The sequence below is a fragment of the Baudoinia panamericana genome (genome assembly GCF_000338955.1).
Source record: "Baudoinia panamericana UAMH 10762 unplaced genomic scaffold BAUCOscaffold_3, whole genome shotgun sequence".
Classification (NCBI taxonomy): domain Eukaryota; kingdom Fungi; phylum Ascomycota; class Dothideomycetes; order Mycosphaerellales; family Teratosphaeriaceae; genus Baudoinia; species Baudoinia panamericana.
Window position 1 is genome coordinate 1,191,511 of NW_006911259.1, and position 16,268 is coordinate 1,207,778.

Sequence of the window (16,268 nt, forward strand, 5' to 3'; positions counted from 1 at the left end):
CAGTTTATTCCCATGGTAAGGCGCGATTTCTTCTCGTCTCTACACAGTAGCGCTCGGGGCGCCTTTCTCTTCGTCTGTTTAGTTTAATCAGAACAATATGCTCCCGTCGCTGGCCACAATAGTCCTGCTTGTTTTCTGCGGCGGAGCAGTCGCAGCTCCACGGCCCGCAGAACTCGAGATTCGACAGGCACTACCGAACCAATATGCGCCGACCCAGACAACCTGCCCAAGCAGCTCGCTCGTCCGTCCAGCTACCGGTCTGAACCCTAGCGAGTCCAGCTATGTGGCTGCGCGGAAGACCAGCGCCAACGCGGGACTCAACGCGTGGTTGAAGAAGCAGGGCAATTTCAGCTCGTCTCCCCTGCCTACCGTCGGCTTCACCTCTAGCGGTGGAGGTCTTCGGGCGCTCTTAGAAACGGCCGGCGTTGTACAAGCCTTCGACAGCCGCGACTCCCAATTCAACACGAGCGGTGTGTACCAGGGCTTGACGTACGAATCCGGTCTATCTGGCGGAGCATGGTTCCTTTCATCTCTCGCCGGGAACAATTGGCCAACCGTTACGTATCTGCGCAACAATCTCTGGCGTCAGGCCTTCCAGAACAGTGCATTGCTGCCGGCAAACCTCCTGTCGGTCTCCGGTCTGACCGAGTACGCTGCCGTAACGGCTGACATCGCCGCCAAACAAGCGGCGGGCTACCAAGTAACCATTGTGGACCCGTACGGCCGACTGCTATCGTACCAGCTGCTCCAAGGACCAGACGGAGGCGTTGCCACACGTCTTTCTAGTCTACCAACGCTCAGCAACTTCACCTCCCACAATGTACCCTACCCCATCATAACCACCACGGGAGTCAACGCTACTGCTGGCCAGTGTGTCGCCCCGCTCAACGCAACAATGTACGAGTTCCACCCTTACGAGTACGGTTCGTGGGACAGTGGTGTTTCTGCTTTCGCTGTGAGCACTTGTAAGTCATGCACACGACACACGATCGACGAGCGCTAAGTGATGACCGAATCTCCATATAGACATGGGCTCCAATTTAACCAACGGGCTACCGACAAAACCAAACAGCTGCACCATCCATTACGACAACCTCGGTTACGTCTTCGGAACCAGCAGTGATGTGTTCTATGCGGCTTGCGCGGTCATTCCGCCCGCCCTCAGCACGGATGCCAATGATCTCGACAACGTCCTCGAAGCTCTTGTCAGCACGACGCACACGCCGCTGTACTCGGATCTGTTCGGTATCTTCCCAAATCCGTTCTACAAGTACTCGCGCTCTTCCAAGGTCCAGTACGATGCCAACCTCTACATGGAGGACGGGGGCGCTAGCAACCAGAACAATCCGGTAAGACATCACCACACAAAGCCCCAGCCGCCTTGCATACAAGGTGAAAGCCATCTAACGACTAGCAGATCTGGCCCTTCATCCAACCGGCCCGCACAGTCGACGTCCTCATCGTAAACGACAACAGCGCCGACACCACCAACAACTACCCCAACGGCACGGAAATCCGACAGACATACCTCAACGCGCAAGCCGCGGGTCTGACGAAGATGCCATTCATTCCCACCGTGGATGTCTTCATCTCCCAGGGTCTGAATACGCGAGCCACCTTCTTCGGCTGCAACGAGACCGGGACGACGTTTATTGTGTTCCTGCCCAATGTAGGGTATACTTACAATTCTGGGCAATCGACTTTCAAGATCGAGTATACGATTCCGGAAACCGATGCGATGATTGCGAACGGGAATGCGATTGCGACGCAGAACGGGACCGCTGGCTGGCCCTTTTGCCTGGCCTGCGCGGTTAAGAATAAGGATGGCGCGAGTCTGCCTGCTGGGTGCAATGCTTGCTTTAAGAAGTATTGCTATTATCGGTCGGGTACGAGCGGTTAGAAAGCACGTTTGTAGATGACCTGTAACGGCCGATCGCCTAGAGCTGGAATCTTGATGGCATTACTGTGCACATATCAATGAAGAATGCAACGGGAGCTGAGTTCTCTTCATACTCGCTCTAAATTGAGTGCAACAAACCACCGTGACTACACGCCAGCCAACGGTCCTCGTCCTCGTCCCGTCGTGATCATGACCTTCGTCGCCGCCCTTCACGCACCATCCCCCCAAATTCCCACAACACCCATCACAAATCCAACACCGCTAACTCCCGCCCGAACGAACTCCAGCCACTGCTGATCCCGCGCCTTCTTCTCCACTTGCTCTCCATTCACCTCGCCAACCTCATGCTTAACAACTCTCTGCCGCATACTCTTGTCCATGGCGAAATTCAGAGCTCCACCCGACGCCGCGGCAAGCGAAGTCCATAGCAGATAGGGATGCCTTAAGCGAGGGGGTGACAGCCAGAAGGCCAGGAGCAGCGAGACGGACGAAAGGGCGCTCAAGGCGGAGATGTGCAGGGTTGCTAGGCGCGTGGTTTGGTTGAGGGTGTATGCTGCTGGTTTGGCGCTCGGGAGGGTGAGAAGGGAGGGTAGGGACTGCGTTGAGAGGGTGTAGGATACGCCCTGTGATGCAGCGACGTATGTTGTTAGTGGGCGGTCCTTGATCTTGCTGTCGCAGAGGGGGCGCTTACCGTCAATAAGCCCAAGCTGACCGTGCCGACGAACTTGCAGAGCGCGATTGCCGTCGGCATTGTGCTTCTTGCGCGATATGAGGTCGACATGAGGCTGTCACTTTTGTACTGCTCTTGAGCAGCTGTGGTACCTGATGAAGACCGAGAGCTTCACCACCTGCACATTCACTGACGTAGAGGCGAGCCACTTGGCTCGTGCATCCCAATCCCTGTCTCCGAACCCCACACAACTACCCCATACAGAAGGTTCAAGATCAAAGGCCCAGTATTTACCCGACCACCGTTATGCCACACCACTTCCACCGAATCGCACCTTGATCTCCTACTCACAAACATTTGTACGCTGCGTCACACCTTGTAGGGGTTATAGATCGCAGCCATTCCTGCCGCTATCACTCCGGCATCAGCGAACAGTGTACCTCGGCACGCGTTGGTTGGAGGATTGCTTAGTGAGCTTACTACGGCCGAGACTGCAGACATACAATAGACGTTGGAAGCCGCAGACGTGTGAAACAGTCCTATTGAATGCTCAAGATCACGCAAGGGCCGTGAGACACGGAATCCGACGCAACAACGTCGTAGCCTCCGGACAGTGCGTTCCCACATTGACGGGCGACTACTGTAATCAGAATCAAACCCGAAGTATCACTCAACGATGTCCGTCCCGCGCGAGCGCTACCTCTCCAACGTCTGGCGCGATGGCATCTTCACCGACAAAGTCCTCTTCTGCACCGGCGGCGCGGGCACAATCTGCAGCATGCAAGTGCGCGCCTTCGTAGCGCTCGGCGGCAACGCGTGCATCATCGGCCGCAACGTCGAGAAGACCGAAAAGGGCGCGGCTGACATCGCCACCGTCCGTGCCGGCGCGAAAGTCCTGGGCATCGGGGCAGTCGACGTGCGGGATCCCAAGGCTTTACAGGCGGCTGCGGATCGCTGTGCGCGAGAATTAGGCGGGATCGACTTTGCGATCGCGGGCGCGGCGGGGAATTTCCTGGCGCCGATGGCGCAGTTGAGTCCGAATGCGTTTAAAACTGTTATTGATATTGACGCGATTGGCTCGTACAATACGGCTAAAGCGGTCATGCCGTACCTGGTCGAGAGCGTGAAGAAGCACGGCAACACCGGTAAAGCGCAACCCACGGGTACCGGTGGTCGGATTATCTTCATTTCCGCATCGTTTCATTTTAGGGGCATGCCGCTTCAAGCTCACGTCATGGCTGCGAAAGCGGCGGTGGATCAGATCGCGCATTCGGTGGCGATCGAGTTTGGCCCGTATGGTGTTACTAGCAATGTTATTACGCCTGGCCCCATTGCCGGGACCGAAGGGATGGAGAGGCTGTCTCGCAGCGATGAGCATACCGTTACGGAGAGCAAGCGACAGATTCCGGTAGGGCGTTGGGGTGAAGTGAAGGAAATAGCCGATGCGACCGTTTACCTGTTCTCGGAGGCTGGGAGCTATGTCAATGGCAACGTGCTGGTGGTGGACGGCGGACAGTGGCGGACGAGTGGGGCGAACATGGGCGGTGCGGCGATGAAGTATCCTGACTTCCTCCTTTCCGGCGCGGTGGTAGAGGGGGTAAAGAGTGGTAAACGGACGAGCAAGATCTGATGAACAGTGTCCCCTCATGCCCCGTTCAAAAGATCGCAATACGTTGCCATCTGTCAAGATTTCTTGCGTTCCTCTGGCAAATGTCTGAACGAGAGCGATACCTGTAGGACTTTCTGCATCCCTCCTCACGGACGAGGAAGATCTGCTGGGACGTAGCGTGGGCCGCAAAAAGACGATATACTGCTTCCTCGCTCGGCCAGTTTCGCTCATGGCGCTCACAGGCTCATGTTGATACACCGCCGGAGCCTGAGGTATTCGCCGGCGAAAGGCGTTTCTCACAGAGCAGGAGCGTATATGCTTTGTTCCCGTTGCTGCCTTGCGCTGCTCTATGGTTCATGCAGCCATACGCGCAATACCGAGTGTTGCGCGCAGGCGCCCTCGGGACTGCCGATGCCACAGTGTACAATGGATGGCGCGCTTGCTGTGCGGTGCGTCTGAGAGACATTACTCAGGGGAATTTCGCCAGCTATTCCGCGTCGTTGGATGCCCTGACATACAGGGTCATGTTTCACAGCCGCCGCAATTCTCTGATCGCAATCAGGAGTCCTCCAACAACAGGAGCAGACGCCGACTCAGGCTAAACGGGCAGGAAATGGTCCTCTCAAGGGAGCCTTTTCCCGCGCCCAGGCCTTCGCGTAATTCGTGCACACGAAAAGTGACGCGGCGAACCATTCCTGATGCGCCATGTAGATTTGTAGACAGTCATAGCAACACCCGTAATCTCTTCAGTGGCTGGTGTGGACTCGCCCGAACGCCAGGCACCTCGCTCGTAAACACAACGGCCATTCCACCCGATTCGATTCCCCAAACTCACCAATCCTTCCACCCGGCATCGCCGTCTTCCTTCTTCCCACTGGCACCACCACCGCTCCCGCCTCCTCCACCGCCGGGACTACCAGTCTTCATAGCACTCGTCCCAATCGCCGACGGCTTCGAAGCGGAAGTCTTACTCTGCTGCGCCGTCTCCGCCGCCCCGGCAAAATCATCCCAAAACTCCTTCTTCTCCTTTGGCGGCCCCGCAGGCGCCTGCCCAAAACTATCCCAAAAATCCCTCTGCTCTGGCTGTACCCTCCCTCCTCCTCTCCCAGCACCCACACCCACACCAGACGCCGCACCACCCTTCCCCCCCGCCCCCGCCGCCTCGGGGTCCACAAACCGATTCAGCTGCTCCCCCAATCCCTTGGTCCCCTGCTGCACACTACTCCACCCCTGCTGGCCCAACCTCTGCGCCTGCGCCGCCAACTCCCCCTCCTGCAGACTCTTGACCCCGGGCTGAATGTACGCTTTATTCACGCTGGCGGCTTGTTTGGAGACGGTGCTGGAGAGCCAGCCGAAACCCTTTGTCAGCGCGGCGACGGGGTCTTTTTGGAAGTCGTCCAGCGCCGGTACGTTGGAGGAGGAGGAGGAGTTGGAGGTGGTGGGGGGTGGTGGTGCGGAGCCGAAGCCGGAGTACTTCCCTCCTTGGTTCGGGGCGAGGTTGTCCGGGCGGTTGGCGTTGTCGGCGCCCATGCGGGCGAAGTAGGCTTCATTGCGGGATTTTTGGGAGGGGCTCACGGGGCGTTGGGTTGGGCGGGATAAGGGCGTGTTCCTGCCGGAACCGGTGGGGGTATTGCTATCCTCTACCGTCGCTGGCTTTGGTACCGTCCGTGCTGGCTTCGAAGCACCCGGGACATACTCCGTCCCCTCCACCTTGGCCGTGAGCCGTTCCTTCCACTCCTCGCCCGCTTCACTGTCGTAACGTTCCGCAATCGTGCAAGACTCGAAGTCGCGGCCGGTGAGTTTGTTGGAGGCGTGGGCGTTGAAGAAGCTCTTCCACGGCTTGTTCCCGCCGAGCTCCATGCGCCGGACTTCGCCGGTCTTGAGGGCGTCCATGGTGGCGGAGCGGACGAAGGAGATGTGCACGCCGAGGCTGCGGTGGATGCCGGAACAGGCGAGGCAGAAGAAGATGCCGAATTTCGGACTTATCTATACCATCACTATTAGTAGGAGGATGGTGTAGTGGTAAGGGGGGAAGATACCGACCCATTGGGGAGAGGGAGCGGCGCAATCGACGCATTTGTTGTTCTCGTTGGTCTTCTGGATCTCCAACAACTTGCTCCTCGTCTCCGGGTCGACTTCCCACATCTTCGTACTCATCTTGTCTTGTCTGTACTCTACGGGCGGTGGTGTTGGTGAGTGAAGAGTAATAGACGACTGGCGCCCAGCAAGCGCTTCTCTGCTTTGCTTCCAATGGGCTGGTGTATGGCTGGTGTTGCTGTTTCGTGTCCCCCCACCGCCGGCCATATGAAGCGATGGACTTTGATATTGGACGCTCGGCGTCTCGGCACGCGAGCAAACCCTCACTAACCACCACACGTACTCTAGCAGGCCAAAGGATGCTGCCATCACTCCTCTTGCATTGCTCATAACACTGCTGATACTGATAACTCATACCGCCATGGACATTGACTACAACGCGCTCAAGGTCGCGGACCTGAAGAATCTGGTCAAGGAACGTGGCATTACGGCGACGGGGCTGTCGCGGAAGCAGCAGTATATCGATGCGCTGCAGGTGGCAGACCAGAAGTCTCTTGGTGAGGGGCCGTTGGTAGCAGAAGGCGATGGGGCGGACACGGCGGTGCAGAATGAAGACGCCGGTGCCGCCGAGGCGGAAACGGGGCTGGAGGCGGAGAAGGTGGAGGCCGCGGTCGCAGAGACGAACACAGTCGGCGAGGACGATGACATGACCGGCGAGATGCAGGACGATGCTGCACCCCCGTCTGCAACAACACAGCAGCAGACCGCCGTGGGGAAGGCAAACGAGCCGATATCGCAGGAACCTTCACAGTTAGCAACACCGCAGCAGAGCTCACTCGTGCCTGAAGACGCTTCCTCCGACACGAAGAAGCGGAAGCGACGCAGTCCCACCCCCCCGCTCACCGAGGAGTCAGTCAGTAAGAAGCTGAAGGCGGCCGAGGAGGAGCCGGTGAAGCTGCCGGAGGACGAAATAGTAGCAGAAGCACCGGTACCGCTTGAACCGACGACAGACGCTACGATGGAAGGCGAGGAGAAGATCCAATCCTACGGCAGCAGCGACGACGTCATGCCAGTAAGCCATCCCGCACACGGAGAGCCCGCAGAAGCAACAGACGTGACGATGCACGACAACACAACCACCCACCCCGCCGAACCCCCCGACGGCGCCCTGCACCCCGCCACCCGCGCCCTCTACATCCGCGACCTCATCCGCCCTCTGCAACCCACCCAACTCCGCGACCACCTCGCCACCCTCTCCACCTCCCCCGCCGCGCTCGAAAACTTCCACCTCGATGTACTAAGAACCCACGCCTTCGCCCTCTTCACCTCCGTCTCCGACGCCGTCCGCGTCCGAGCGGCTTTGCACGGGACCGTGTTCCCCGACGAGCCGACGCGGAAGCCTTTGTGGGTCGATTTCGTGCCCGCGGAGAAGGCGGGGGAGTGGATGGAGGTGGAGTTGAGGGAGGGGGGCAGTAGGAGGGATGCTAAGAGGTGGGAGGTTGTGTATGATGTCGATGATACTGCGGACGGAGGAGTGAGGGTATCGTTTGAGGAGGTCGGGGGAGCTGGTGGAGTGGTGGGGAGACAGGGGAGTTTGAACCAGGCGCCTACTCAACCCGCCTCCGCCACGCCTCAAGCACCTCGGAACAATACTACTCGTCCCTCCGAGCAACCGCCACCGCACACGGACGAGCACAGCAAACCCACCCCTGCCCCCGCCCCCGCCGAACCCGAGTTTGAGGCAGAAACCGAGCCAGCCGAACCAACCTCCTTCTCCCTCCTCGACCAACGCTTCACCTCCACCACCACCAAACCAAAACTCTACTACCTCCCCCAACCCGCCGCCCTCGCCGCCGCGCGCCTCGAAGCCCTCCGCAACGAAACGAGTCGGGACTGGGATGGCGGACGGGCCGAGGACTTTGAGGCGGGGGGAGGGGCACAGCAGTTGAGGAGGTATACGTTTGAGGATGGGGACAGGTTGGTGGATAATGGGGTGGATAGGGGCAACTTTGGGGCGTCGACGGGGGGGATGAGGAGGGGTGGTGGGGGTGGGGGTGGGTATAGAGGTGGGAGGGGGAGGGGTGGAGGGGGAGGTGGGGGGGATTTTGGGGGTGGGGGGTTTGTGGGTGGGGACAGGTATAGGCGGTGAGCTTGTTTGGTGAGGTGCGACGGTGAGGTGGGAGGGAGAGGGGAGAAGGCGGAGAAGAAGGGAGGAGGGAGGAGGCGGTTCGGCTGACATGAATTCTGGATCGCTTGATTGTCGATCACTTGTACAACAAATACGTGCACAACAGACACAGACACAGGATAGTCTCACTGTCCGCATACGAAGTCGGAAAAAGCTTGCATATGATATGCTGAAAACTACTTTCACCCTTGTCTTATTCTTTTTCCTGTGAGAGCTGCGGTCCACAACCTCGTGCTTGAAACTTGTGTGGCGACTGAGTGAAGTCTTCGGTGATGGTGGGTGTCGGGCTTGCACGAGCTAGAGTGTGGGTTATGGGTCGGTGGTGGCATGGCAGAGCAGAGCGGGAGTGAGATGATCGGGAGGGGATCTGTAGGGTGGGAGTGGGGCTAGGGCAGCGGCGTGACGGCAGCGGCGAGGAGGCAGCGGCGAGGACGAAGCAACACGTAGCGAATGGCAGTGTAATGGAAAACACCAAAGGCAAGTGCAGCAAAAAGCTTCGACCAACTACAGATGAACGACCAACCCAAGAACAAGCAAGCCAGCAACAAGTACAACGCCACAACAACACCAACCTCCACCACCGAAGGCGGGAACAGCGCCAACAGAAATTCAAGAGCAAAGCAACAGCATCGCCGCCATCACCTTTATCGTCCGACCACGAAAGCTCCAATGCTAAACTGCAACGTCCAGAAAGTGAGGAACCCGTCCGACAGGATTACGCCGCATCATGCTGGTCAACCACCCCGTCGATGAGAGACTTAGTACCCATTCCTCCCCAGGTAAGACGACAACACCGCCGCCATATCATCGCTCGACACCTCATCGTCCCCAGCGCACTTGAGCGAGCAGTGCGGGTAATGAACCGACGACGTCGGGGCCGGGGCGGGCATCATGGTGATGGTCGTCAATGGCGTGATGGCCTTGGTGACGGTGCTCATGGTCCTCGAGCTGGCGGGAGCGGGAGCGGCGTGGACGAGGACGGTGTGGGTTTTGGGCGGAGAGCGCGAGGAGCTGGAGGAGGTGGAGGTGGTGTGCGGGACGGTGCTGGTCACGGTCGTGACGTCGTTGGGTTGGCTGGTGATTGTTGTGAAAGGTGTGGGGATGACTTGGATGGTGGAGATGACGACCGGGAGGGGGGCTGGCTTGGGGCGGTCCTCGCATCTGATGAAGACGCTGCGGCCGCCGGGGGCTTGCCAGTTGCCGCAGGCGCCGGCGGATTGCTCGAAGTCTGTGGGAGAAGAGGGCGTGTCAGTTTGAATGTCGGTCAACGGACAAGATGCAATGATGAAGGGGACCTCACCATCCATCGTGAAGGCATTGCCAACGCACTTCGGCTGGTCGTAGGCAATGGCGCTGCACTTCTTGTTATGCCAGTTGCCCTTCTCCGGGCCCTCGACCTTGAAGCTCTCGAACGGCGGCTCGTCCTTGCCAAAGGTCTTGCAGTGGCCGGCCTTGAGATGCGTGTCCTTGGCGATGTGGTAATGCTCGGTGCAACCGGGTTGGGAGAAACGGCGGAAGGTGACCCTCAGTGTCTTCGCGTTGGCGTCGTTCGGTGCACCGTTGGCCAGGGAGATGATGGTCATGGCCACCGCGGTGAGCTTCATGATGGAAGACATGGTCGTGTTTGGGTGTGGATGAGTGCTTCAGCGGTGTTGCTTCGGTCTGGTGGTCATATCAGCAGTTGGAAGTGAGCAGGGCAGGGCAGTGACTTACTGAGGATATGGGTCGACGGCGGGATACCAAGAAGCCGGGTTGCTGAAGGTGCTTTGCGGAGAGGAGGGTTGGTGAGCAGTAGAAGATGCTTTGCTGTTGAGATGCTTGCTGGGAGAATGTTGCTTTGCGGGATGCGTGAGGGGAGAAAGGGAACAAGATGAGAGGAAGAGAGAGAGCTTTGAGGGCACTGCCATGCACGGCCCACTGTTGACAGGCCATGTTGGGAAGTAGCATAGCATCGCGGTGCGGGTGCGGGTGCAGCTAGAGTGGAAGCCGCGAAATATGCGAAGCACTTACCGATCCCGAGTTTAGAGAGCATGTGCTGCTTTCGTGCAGTCGCACCTTGGTAGCTCCGCAAGCACCAGCGGCTCAAGGCAGGTTTTAGCGGGCATATCTGAGAACGAGTGGTAGAAGAGTGCTTGTCACTGTCCTCGGCTGCTAGAATAAGAAGTATTCAGACGGAAGCCGCTCGCTCGCGCTTCACCCATGTGCTTGCAATGCTGGAGAGTGGTAATGACACCGGTGAGCGTAGGCACCTTCGACATGCTCTTCATCTACAGTCGCACATGGCACATGAACAGCGCGCTTCCTCATTGGGGACAAGATGTAAGTAGGCGAAAGAGCTTGCAAGTGTCTGCTACTCCACGGTCAGCTCACTTATGAGGCGGCAGGATAGACTACTAAGCTGTGCCTGCTGCTGAGCATGACAATCACGCCCACTTAAAGGTAAGAAGCAGGTTCACAAGATGCTGGCTGAGGGTATGTCATAGTAGTGTACCACATGGGCGTTAGTCGTACGGTGGTGAGCTGGACGTCCATGCCACGCCGAAAGCGACATGCTCGAGTACCTGCATCGGCCACATGATACTTCTGAGGGACGACACGTAGCGTCCGTATCTAATCACCTTCGGGGAAACCATGGATCCGGACTGTCTTCCCTTTCGGATACCGTCTGCGGCTGAGGAGTCTGCAGCACCGCAGCAGCCTGCGGATACGACACAATCGGTGTCTGCGAGTACGATGTAGCTGGACTCTGCGATGCCGCGTCGTAGCCCTGCATTGGATAGGAATGCTGGTAGGTTTGAATCGTGGCGTTGCTTCTTGGCAGCTGCAGCTGCGTAGGCGCTGCTGGCTGTGATGGCGTTTGTGCATTTGGCAGGCCGTTGTAGTTCGTATTGTACATCGGTGCAGTAGTTGGAGCGCTGTCGTAAACACACTGCACCTTACCAACCCTTGCACAACCACCGCAGACCGGGCGTACTTCATCACACTGAACAACGTCAGCATTGAGTTTATGGTGGGAGAGGTGGTGTCCCGCACCTTCTTCTTGATCGATCGGCAGTTGTTACAGCTAGTCTTCGCCCGATACGATTGGTACATGATGAATTGTGACGGGTGAGTGCCAGATGATGACTTCTTTTGGCTGACTGGTTTCAGCGTGCTGAAAAGACCCGGGGCTTGGGCAGTTGAGTTTTGCCTCGATTGTTTCGCAACGGGCATTTGCGGGTTCTGCGGATATTGCTGCGCTTGTGAATAATGCTGAGGCTGATATGGCAGCGGATACGCCACGCCGCTGACGTTGTTGTACTGTGTACGCTGCTGAGGTGGTCCTGGTTTCGGTGGAGGTGGTGCTGACGGAGGTGCTTGCCATGACGGTAGGTTATACTGGACTGGTGGAGGCACACCGCTAGCGTGTTGAGCATGCTCTGGCTCTGTGTGGTCTATGGAGGCCTTGGCCGTATCACTCTGTTGAAGTAACTCAGAGAGCGACAGAGGCCTGCTCGGATCAACCGATCCGTCCTCATACCGCTTGCGCTTACTAGGCCGCCCACTCAAAGACTCAGACCGTACGGGCGCCGATGGAGGTAGCGTGCTGGGTAGCTCGCCGTGGGCCGCGTTCTCGGTCTGCAAGTGGCCATACAAGCCGCCAGTTGACCGAGATGGTGCAGTGGCGGGATAGGAGCTGGCAGCGGGATTTGCAATGACAGGATACCTTTGTGGCAGAGGTCGGGGCAGACTCTTTTGCTCGGCAACCGTTGAATGAATAGCATAATGGCGATAGTACACATCAACGCGCCTTCGACTTCCACTAAACTTCACGCTGATGCTGCCTTTGCAATCATACGTTGCCTTCCTCGGCCCGCGTTCTCCCTCACCCTTCAAGTGCTTCTGCGTCTTGGTGAAGCCATTGGCGTGTCTATCTTTATTCTGCATGCTATCCTGGCAAATGTAGGAATAGCGAAGCCCGCCTTCGTCTTTGGCCGCCCACGCATTGTTGAAGCTGTACCTGAAGCCATCGGCAGATTCGATCGCTTGTACAATTGCTCGCGAAGCAGCGCGCTGGACTATCTGGCGCGGTTGGCCCTTTGGCACACCGAGAATGCTCGTTATGGAAGCCTTGGGAAGCGTGGCCGTCAAGCCTGGAAACTCCTCGCTGCCATCCGTCCAAACCTCCTTGTACTCCTCTGGTAGGTCGTGCTCGCCGCCGTCAGCATAAGGTCCAATGGTCGGCCGTAACAGTGGGAGAGTCGCGTTTTCCTCAATCGATAGTTCGCATGTTGTAAGCTCCGGAAGCTCGCTCTCTGTACATGCCGCAATCTCTTTCTTCAATGCGAATGTGAGATCTGGAAGCGATCCGTAAACGCCGCTGACCCTCGACTGACGCAGCCCGAGGGCGCCGTTAGCAGTAAAGTCATTAGCGATGCCCGCTCGTGAACCGAATGAGACACGCGCCATTTCTACGTGCCGGTAAGCGACGATAGAGGGTACAGGATGTGGTTATCGTCTAGGGGGAGGAGATAGCCAACTTAGACCGAGCTGGCACTGCAACGGACGCCCACAAGCGGCTAGCCGCAGTCACAATACTTCTTGGCTTCCAAGAAAGACCCACTTCACTTTACACCTTCGTCGCATAAGGTACGCATGGAATTAGTCCCAGGTGAAACTGGGGTTACGGATGTACGATAAAGAAGGCGAAGCTGACATGATGCCGGAAGAACGTATCATAGAGGGGTGGAACTGCCACAGATCCATCATGTCAATATATACACGGATGCACTATTCCAGGTCTGCGACGTACAATACACTTTGCCTAAACCATCCCAACGGCCTTTCCCTCCCTCTTCCACACCCGTCCATCCTTCATCACAAACCCAACCCTCCTTAACGCCCCAGGATCCCTCCTGACATCCCCATCCAACCCCACGAAATCCGCCGCCACACCCTCCTCAACCCACCCGAACTTCCTCCCACACCACTCCCCACCACAAGCCTCCCATCCATGCATCGTAGCAGCCACAAGCACATCGTCCAACGGCATTCCCGCTTTGAGGAAAAGTTCGAGTTCGCGCGCGTTCTCGCCGTGATCGAACGCACCTGTATCGCCACCACAAGCTAGCTTGATCCCGGAATCGAATGCAGCTTTTGTTTGAGCGAGGATAGGCTTCATTTCGTTTTCATCGAGGTACAATTCGACGACTGCTAGGGTGGGGACGAAAATCGTCCTGTTCTCCCGCATCGCCTCCATAGCCTCCGTGCCGTGCATAGGCTCAAACCCATGCTCCACCGTCGTCACGCCCGCTTTCGCCGCCATGGTGACGGCTAGCGCACTACCCGCATGCGCCGCGACAGGGGAGCGGGAGAGCTTCGCTTCCGCGACGATGGCGTCCATTTCGTCTTGTTGCCAGAGTAGTAAGTTCGGATTGCGGGCTGCGTCTATAGCACTACCACTGGCGGGCGGGAACTGGATCTCTGGACAACCTGGCCATTGCGGCGAGGGGAAGCGGAGTTGCCGTTTGCGGTAGTCGGCGTAGAATTTGATCAGATCCGCTCCAGCGCCTAGTCGTCTTCGGACACCCGCACGCACCCCCATGGGTCCATCGCAGGGATCTGAGATACGTGGGACCGTGACGCCACCGATGCGGTTCTCGATTCGGGTCTCGTAGCCGCCGGAGGAGGCAAGCGCTTCGCCCACGCAGAAGATGCGCGGGCCGGGGATGATGCCGCGGTTGACGGCATCACGGACATGGATGTCCGCGTCGAAGGCGCCTTCGGTGCCAAGGTCACGGTAAGTTGTGTAGCCAGCTAGCAGGGCGGCGCGGCAGTGGTTGGTGGCGCGGATGATGCGTTCGACAAGGCTTTCGTCGCGCATTTGGTTGAGAGCGGGGGTTTGGGAGTACGCGTGTAAGAAGATGTGTGTGTGGGCGTCTACGAGGCCGGGAAGGACGCATTGGCCTCGTAGGTCGATGTCTGAGTTTGGAACGACGGTTGGGAGCGCACGCTTGCGTTGGTAGACAGCGGTGATGAGGCCACTTGTGGGTGAGATGGTGATGGAAGTGTCTGTTAACCAGGTCTTCGTTTTGGGGTTGAACAGGAGGTCGGTATGGACGTCGAAGGTGTTGGGCTCCGGTGTTGGTTTCATGACCATGGCGGCGCCACGTTTGAGGGATGGGACTGCTGCTCGGCCAAGACGGTGAGCCAGTCCAATGCAGAGCGAATCAAACTGGTGGTGAGCGGAGTTTGAGTGGTTCACACTTAGAATTGGAGGACAGGCAATAGGGACCGATCGAAGAGCTCGGAGTTCGAAGGATGCAGCTTGATGCGAACCTGCATTAGCGCCTACAGCTTGCCTATAACGGAAGGTGAGTGTGCCAAGCATACCGATACGGGTGATATGGTGCCTCTTCGGCATCGCGCTTCCAGTGAATTACCAAAGCAGTGGGATAATGTACTTCGTTCCAGATATATCCGTAATCTTCGTCGAGCGCCATGAGCGGAGTCGTTTGGTCGTTGGTAGTGAATTGTGAACCGATCTGTTACCAGCGTTGAGAAGCGATCTGGCTGCGGAAGTCACTCGCTACGACGAATTGTCAGCAGCGGTCAAAGTTAGGTCAGTAGCAGAAGCACCCATACCATAGCCTGTCAAATACCCGCAATTACTCTCCTGCTTCTCTTCTGCCTTCGGAAGCCACTCCCGGATCTTCTCCAGCCTGTTGTGACTCGAAGGATGCGTTGACATGAACTGTGGCGGGACACGTCCTTTCTCCTCCTGCTCCATACGTGCCCACAAGCCCATAGCAGCATGAGGGTCGTAGCAGCTTTCCGCCATCATCATCAAGCCGATATAGTCTGCCTCCGCCTCCTGCTTTCTCGAGCCTGGTAAGGAGAAGGCAAGGCCAACGATCTGGTTGCCGATGTATAAGTCGAGGCCAAGAACCGCAAGTACGCCGGTAAGTACCATAAGCGGTATGCCTTGGGACATGCGTTCTGCTGCGTGATGGGCGACGTTATGGGCTATCTCATGCCCCAGTACAGCTGCCAGACCATCCTCTCCTTGCGCAACGTCCAATATGCCACGGAACACGAACACTTTGCCTCCGGGTATTACAAAAGCGTTCTTCATGGGGTCGTTGATGACATGTACCTCCCACTCTTCCCCTGCCAGTCCTGAGTGAGGAATGAGTCTGTCGAGTACCCTCTGCACCATCCGATGTTCTCGTGACGAGCTCGGCATGAGCTGTCGTCCAAACTGCTGCATCGTCTGCTGATACATGCTCTGGCCCATCCACGCCTCCCATGAGTATGGTATGATTCGGAAGCGGTAGCGGTTGGAGACCGGTACAGGTTCGAGGTTGTATACGTAGATTCCGGCAACCGCGAAAGTGCCGCCGCCGACTTCATAGTAGAAGGTGGGCCTCGCTGCCCAGCGGTAGAATATGTTCTGTGCTCCTTGGAATCTGTTGTAGTTGAAAGCTTGGCGACGAGTTCGGGCGGAGCTCTGGAAGCCTCGTCGGCTGCCTGCTATGCTGCGCTCGAAGCTTGTGCGGAACGCGTTCTGGTAAATCTGGCGGCTGAATGGTGTTCGAACGCTTCGTGCCACTACCGTGGGAGACCTTGCGACCGTTGCGAAAGCGATCATAGGCGTGTGGAAGAGGTGGCGCAAGGACATGAAGTGGTTCATGGCGGCGGCAGCGTGATCATCAAGGTGATAGATCCGCAGATTGGAGATTCGTGCGTTCACCGAGTCAGCATGGTCAACTAACGCAGGTGTCGTGATAGCTTGTGAGCTGTTGATCGTCTTGTATTCAGTTCGAGCCCTGTGGTCAGTCACATGCGGTGGAGCTTTGGGAAAGCAAGGCAACAGAGCGTTGCA

General features: G+C 57.6%; 8 protein-coding genes across 8 annotated transcripts; 3 read left to right on the forward strand and 5 right to left on the reverse strand.

The window, feature by feature from the left end:
• Nucleotides 1-17: 17 nt before the first annotated feature.
• On the forward strand, nucleotides 18-2,328 carry BAUCODRAFT_392388 (uncharacterized protein). Its single transcript, XM_007675938.1, has 3 exons — nucleotides 18-965; nucleotides 1,027-1,349; nucleotides 1,418-2,328. The coding sequence occupies exons 1-3, from the start codon at nucleotides 98-100 to the stop codon at nucleotides 1,898-1,900; spliced, it is 1,674 nt and encodes a 557-aa protein (XP_007674128.1). The 5' UTR covers nucleotides 18-97; the 3' UTR covers nucleotides 1,901-2,328.
• A 446-nt stretch (nucleotides 2,329-2,774) lies between these two features.
• Nucleotides 2,775-4,368, forward strand: BAUCODRAFT_392081 (uncharacterized protein). Its single transcript, XM_007675939.1, has one exon. The coding sequence runs from the start codon at nucleotides 3,247-3,249 to the stop codon at nucleotides 4,198-4,200; it is 954 nt and encodes a 317-aa protein (XP_007674129.1). The 5' UTR covers nucleotides 2,775-3,246; the 3' UTR covers nucleotides 4,201-4,368.
• Nucleotides 4,369-5,010: 642 nt separating this feature from the next.
• On the reverse strand, nucleotides 5,011-6,336 carry BAUCODRAFT_146102 (uncharacterized protein; the record flags this gene model as incomplete). The annotated part of the gene is made up of 2 exons (XM_007675940.1): nucleotides 5,011-6,165; nucleotides 6,223-6,336. The coding sequence occupies 2 exons, from the start codon at nucleotides 6,334-6,336 to the stop codon at nucleotides 5,011-5,013; spliced, it is 1,269 nt and encodes a 422-aa protein (XP_007674130.1).
• A 172-nt stretch (nucleotides 6,337-6,508) lies between these two features.
• Nucleotides 6,509-8,476, forward strand: BAUCODRAFT_392171 (uncharacterized protein). The gene is made up of 2 exons (XM_007675941.1): nucleotides 6,509-8,193; nucleotides 8,353-8,476. The coding sequence occupies exons 1-2, from the start codon at nucleotides 6,638-6,640 to the stop codon at nucleotides 8,363-8,365; spliced, it is 1,569 nt and encodes a 522-aa protein (XP_007674131.1). The 5' UTR covers nucleotides 6,509-6,637; the 3' UTR covers nucleotides 8,366-8,476.
• Nucleotides 8,477-8,798: 322 nt separating this feature from the next.
• Nucleotides 8,799-10,104, reverse strand: BAUCODRAFT_392489 (uncharacterized protein). The gene is made up of 2 exons (XM_007675942.1): nucleotides 9,705-10,104; nucleotides 8,799-9,632 (listed from the first exon to the last, which is right to left on the reverse strand). Exons 1-2 carry the CDS (start codon nucleotides 10,018-10,020, stop codon nucleotides 9,163-9,165), a joined length of 786 nt encoding a protein of 261 aa, XP_007674132.1. The 5' UTR covers nucleotides 10,021-10,104; the 3' UTR covers nucleotides 8,799-9,162.
• A 636-nt stretch (nucleotides 10,105-10,740) lies between these two features.
• Nucleotides 10,741-12,959, reverse strand: BAUCODRAFT_392479 (uncharacterized protein). Its single transcript, XM_007675943.1, has one exon. It carries the CDS (start codon nucleotides 12,851-12,853, stop codon nucleotides 11,015-11,017), a length of 1,839 nt encoding a protein of 612 aa, XP_007674133.1. The 5' UTR covers nucleotides 12,854-12,959; the 3' UTR covers nucleotides 10,741-11,014.
• A 249-nt stretch (nucleotides 12,960-13,208) lies between these two features.
• On the reverse strand, nucleotides 13,209-14,537 carry BAUCODRAFT_65242 (uncharacterized protein; the record flags this gene model as incomplete). Its single annotated transcript, XM_007675548.1, has 1 exon — nucleotides 13,209-14,537. The coding sequence occupies one exon, from the start codon at nucleotides 14,535-14,537 to the stop codon at nucleotides 13,209-13,211; it is 1,329 nt and encodes a 442-aa protein (XP_007673738.1).
• Nucleotides 14,538-14,931: 394 nt separating this feature from the next.
• BAUCODRAFT_146107 (uncharacterized protein) lies at nucleotides 14,932-16,076 on the reverse strand (the record flags this gene model as incomplete). The annotated part of the gene is made up of 2 exons (XM_007675944.1): nucleotides 14,932-14,972; nucleotides 15,029-16,076. 2 exons carry the CDS (start codon nucleotides 16,074-16,076, stop codon nucleotides 14,932-14,934), a joined length of 1,089 nt encoding a protein of 362 aa, XP_007674134.1.
• Nucleotides 16,077-16,268: the final 192 nt, after the last annotated feature.

Bases quoted from the DNA above. Each gene is read 5' to 3' on its own strand.
- BAUCODRAFT_392388 (XM_007675938.1), top strand. From the start codon at position 98: ATGCTCCCGTCGCTGGCCACAATAGTCCTGCTTGTTTTCTGCGGCGGA. The intron at 966-1,026 runs GTAAGTCATGCA...ATCTCCATATAG, and splicing joins TGCTTTCGCTGTGAGCACTT to ACATGGGCTCCAATTTAACC. The intron at 1,350-1,417 runs GTAAGACATCAC...AACGACTAGCAG, and splicing joins CTAGCAACCAGAACAATCCG to ATCTGGCCCTTCATCCAACC.
- BAUCODRAFT_392081 (XM_007675939.1), top strand. From the start codon at position 3,247: ATGTCCGTCCCGCGCGAGCGCTACCTCTCCAACGTCTGGCGCGATGGC.
- BAUCODRAFT_392171 (XM_007675941.1), top strand. From the start codon at position 6,638: ATGGACATTGACTACAACGCGCTCAAGGTCGCGGACCTGAAGAATCTG.
- BAUCODRAFT_392489 (XM_007675942.1), bottom strand. From the start codon at position 10,020: ATGTCTTCCATCATGAAGCTCACCGCGGTGGCCATGACCATCATCTCC. The intron at 9,633-9,704 runs GTGAGGTCCCCT...CTTCTCCCACAG, and splicing joins CAATGCCTTCACGATGGATG to ACTTCGAGCAATCCGCCGGC.
- BAUCODRAFT_392479 (XM_007675943.1), bottom strand. From the start codon at position 12,853: ATGGCGCGTGTCTCATTCGGTTCACGAGCGGGCATCGCTAATGACTTT.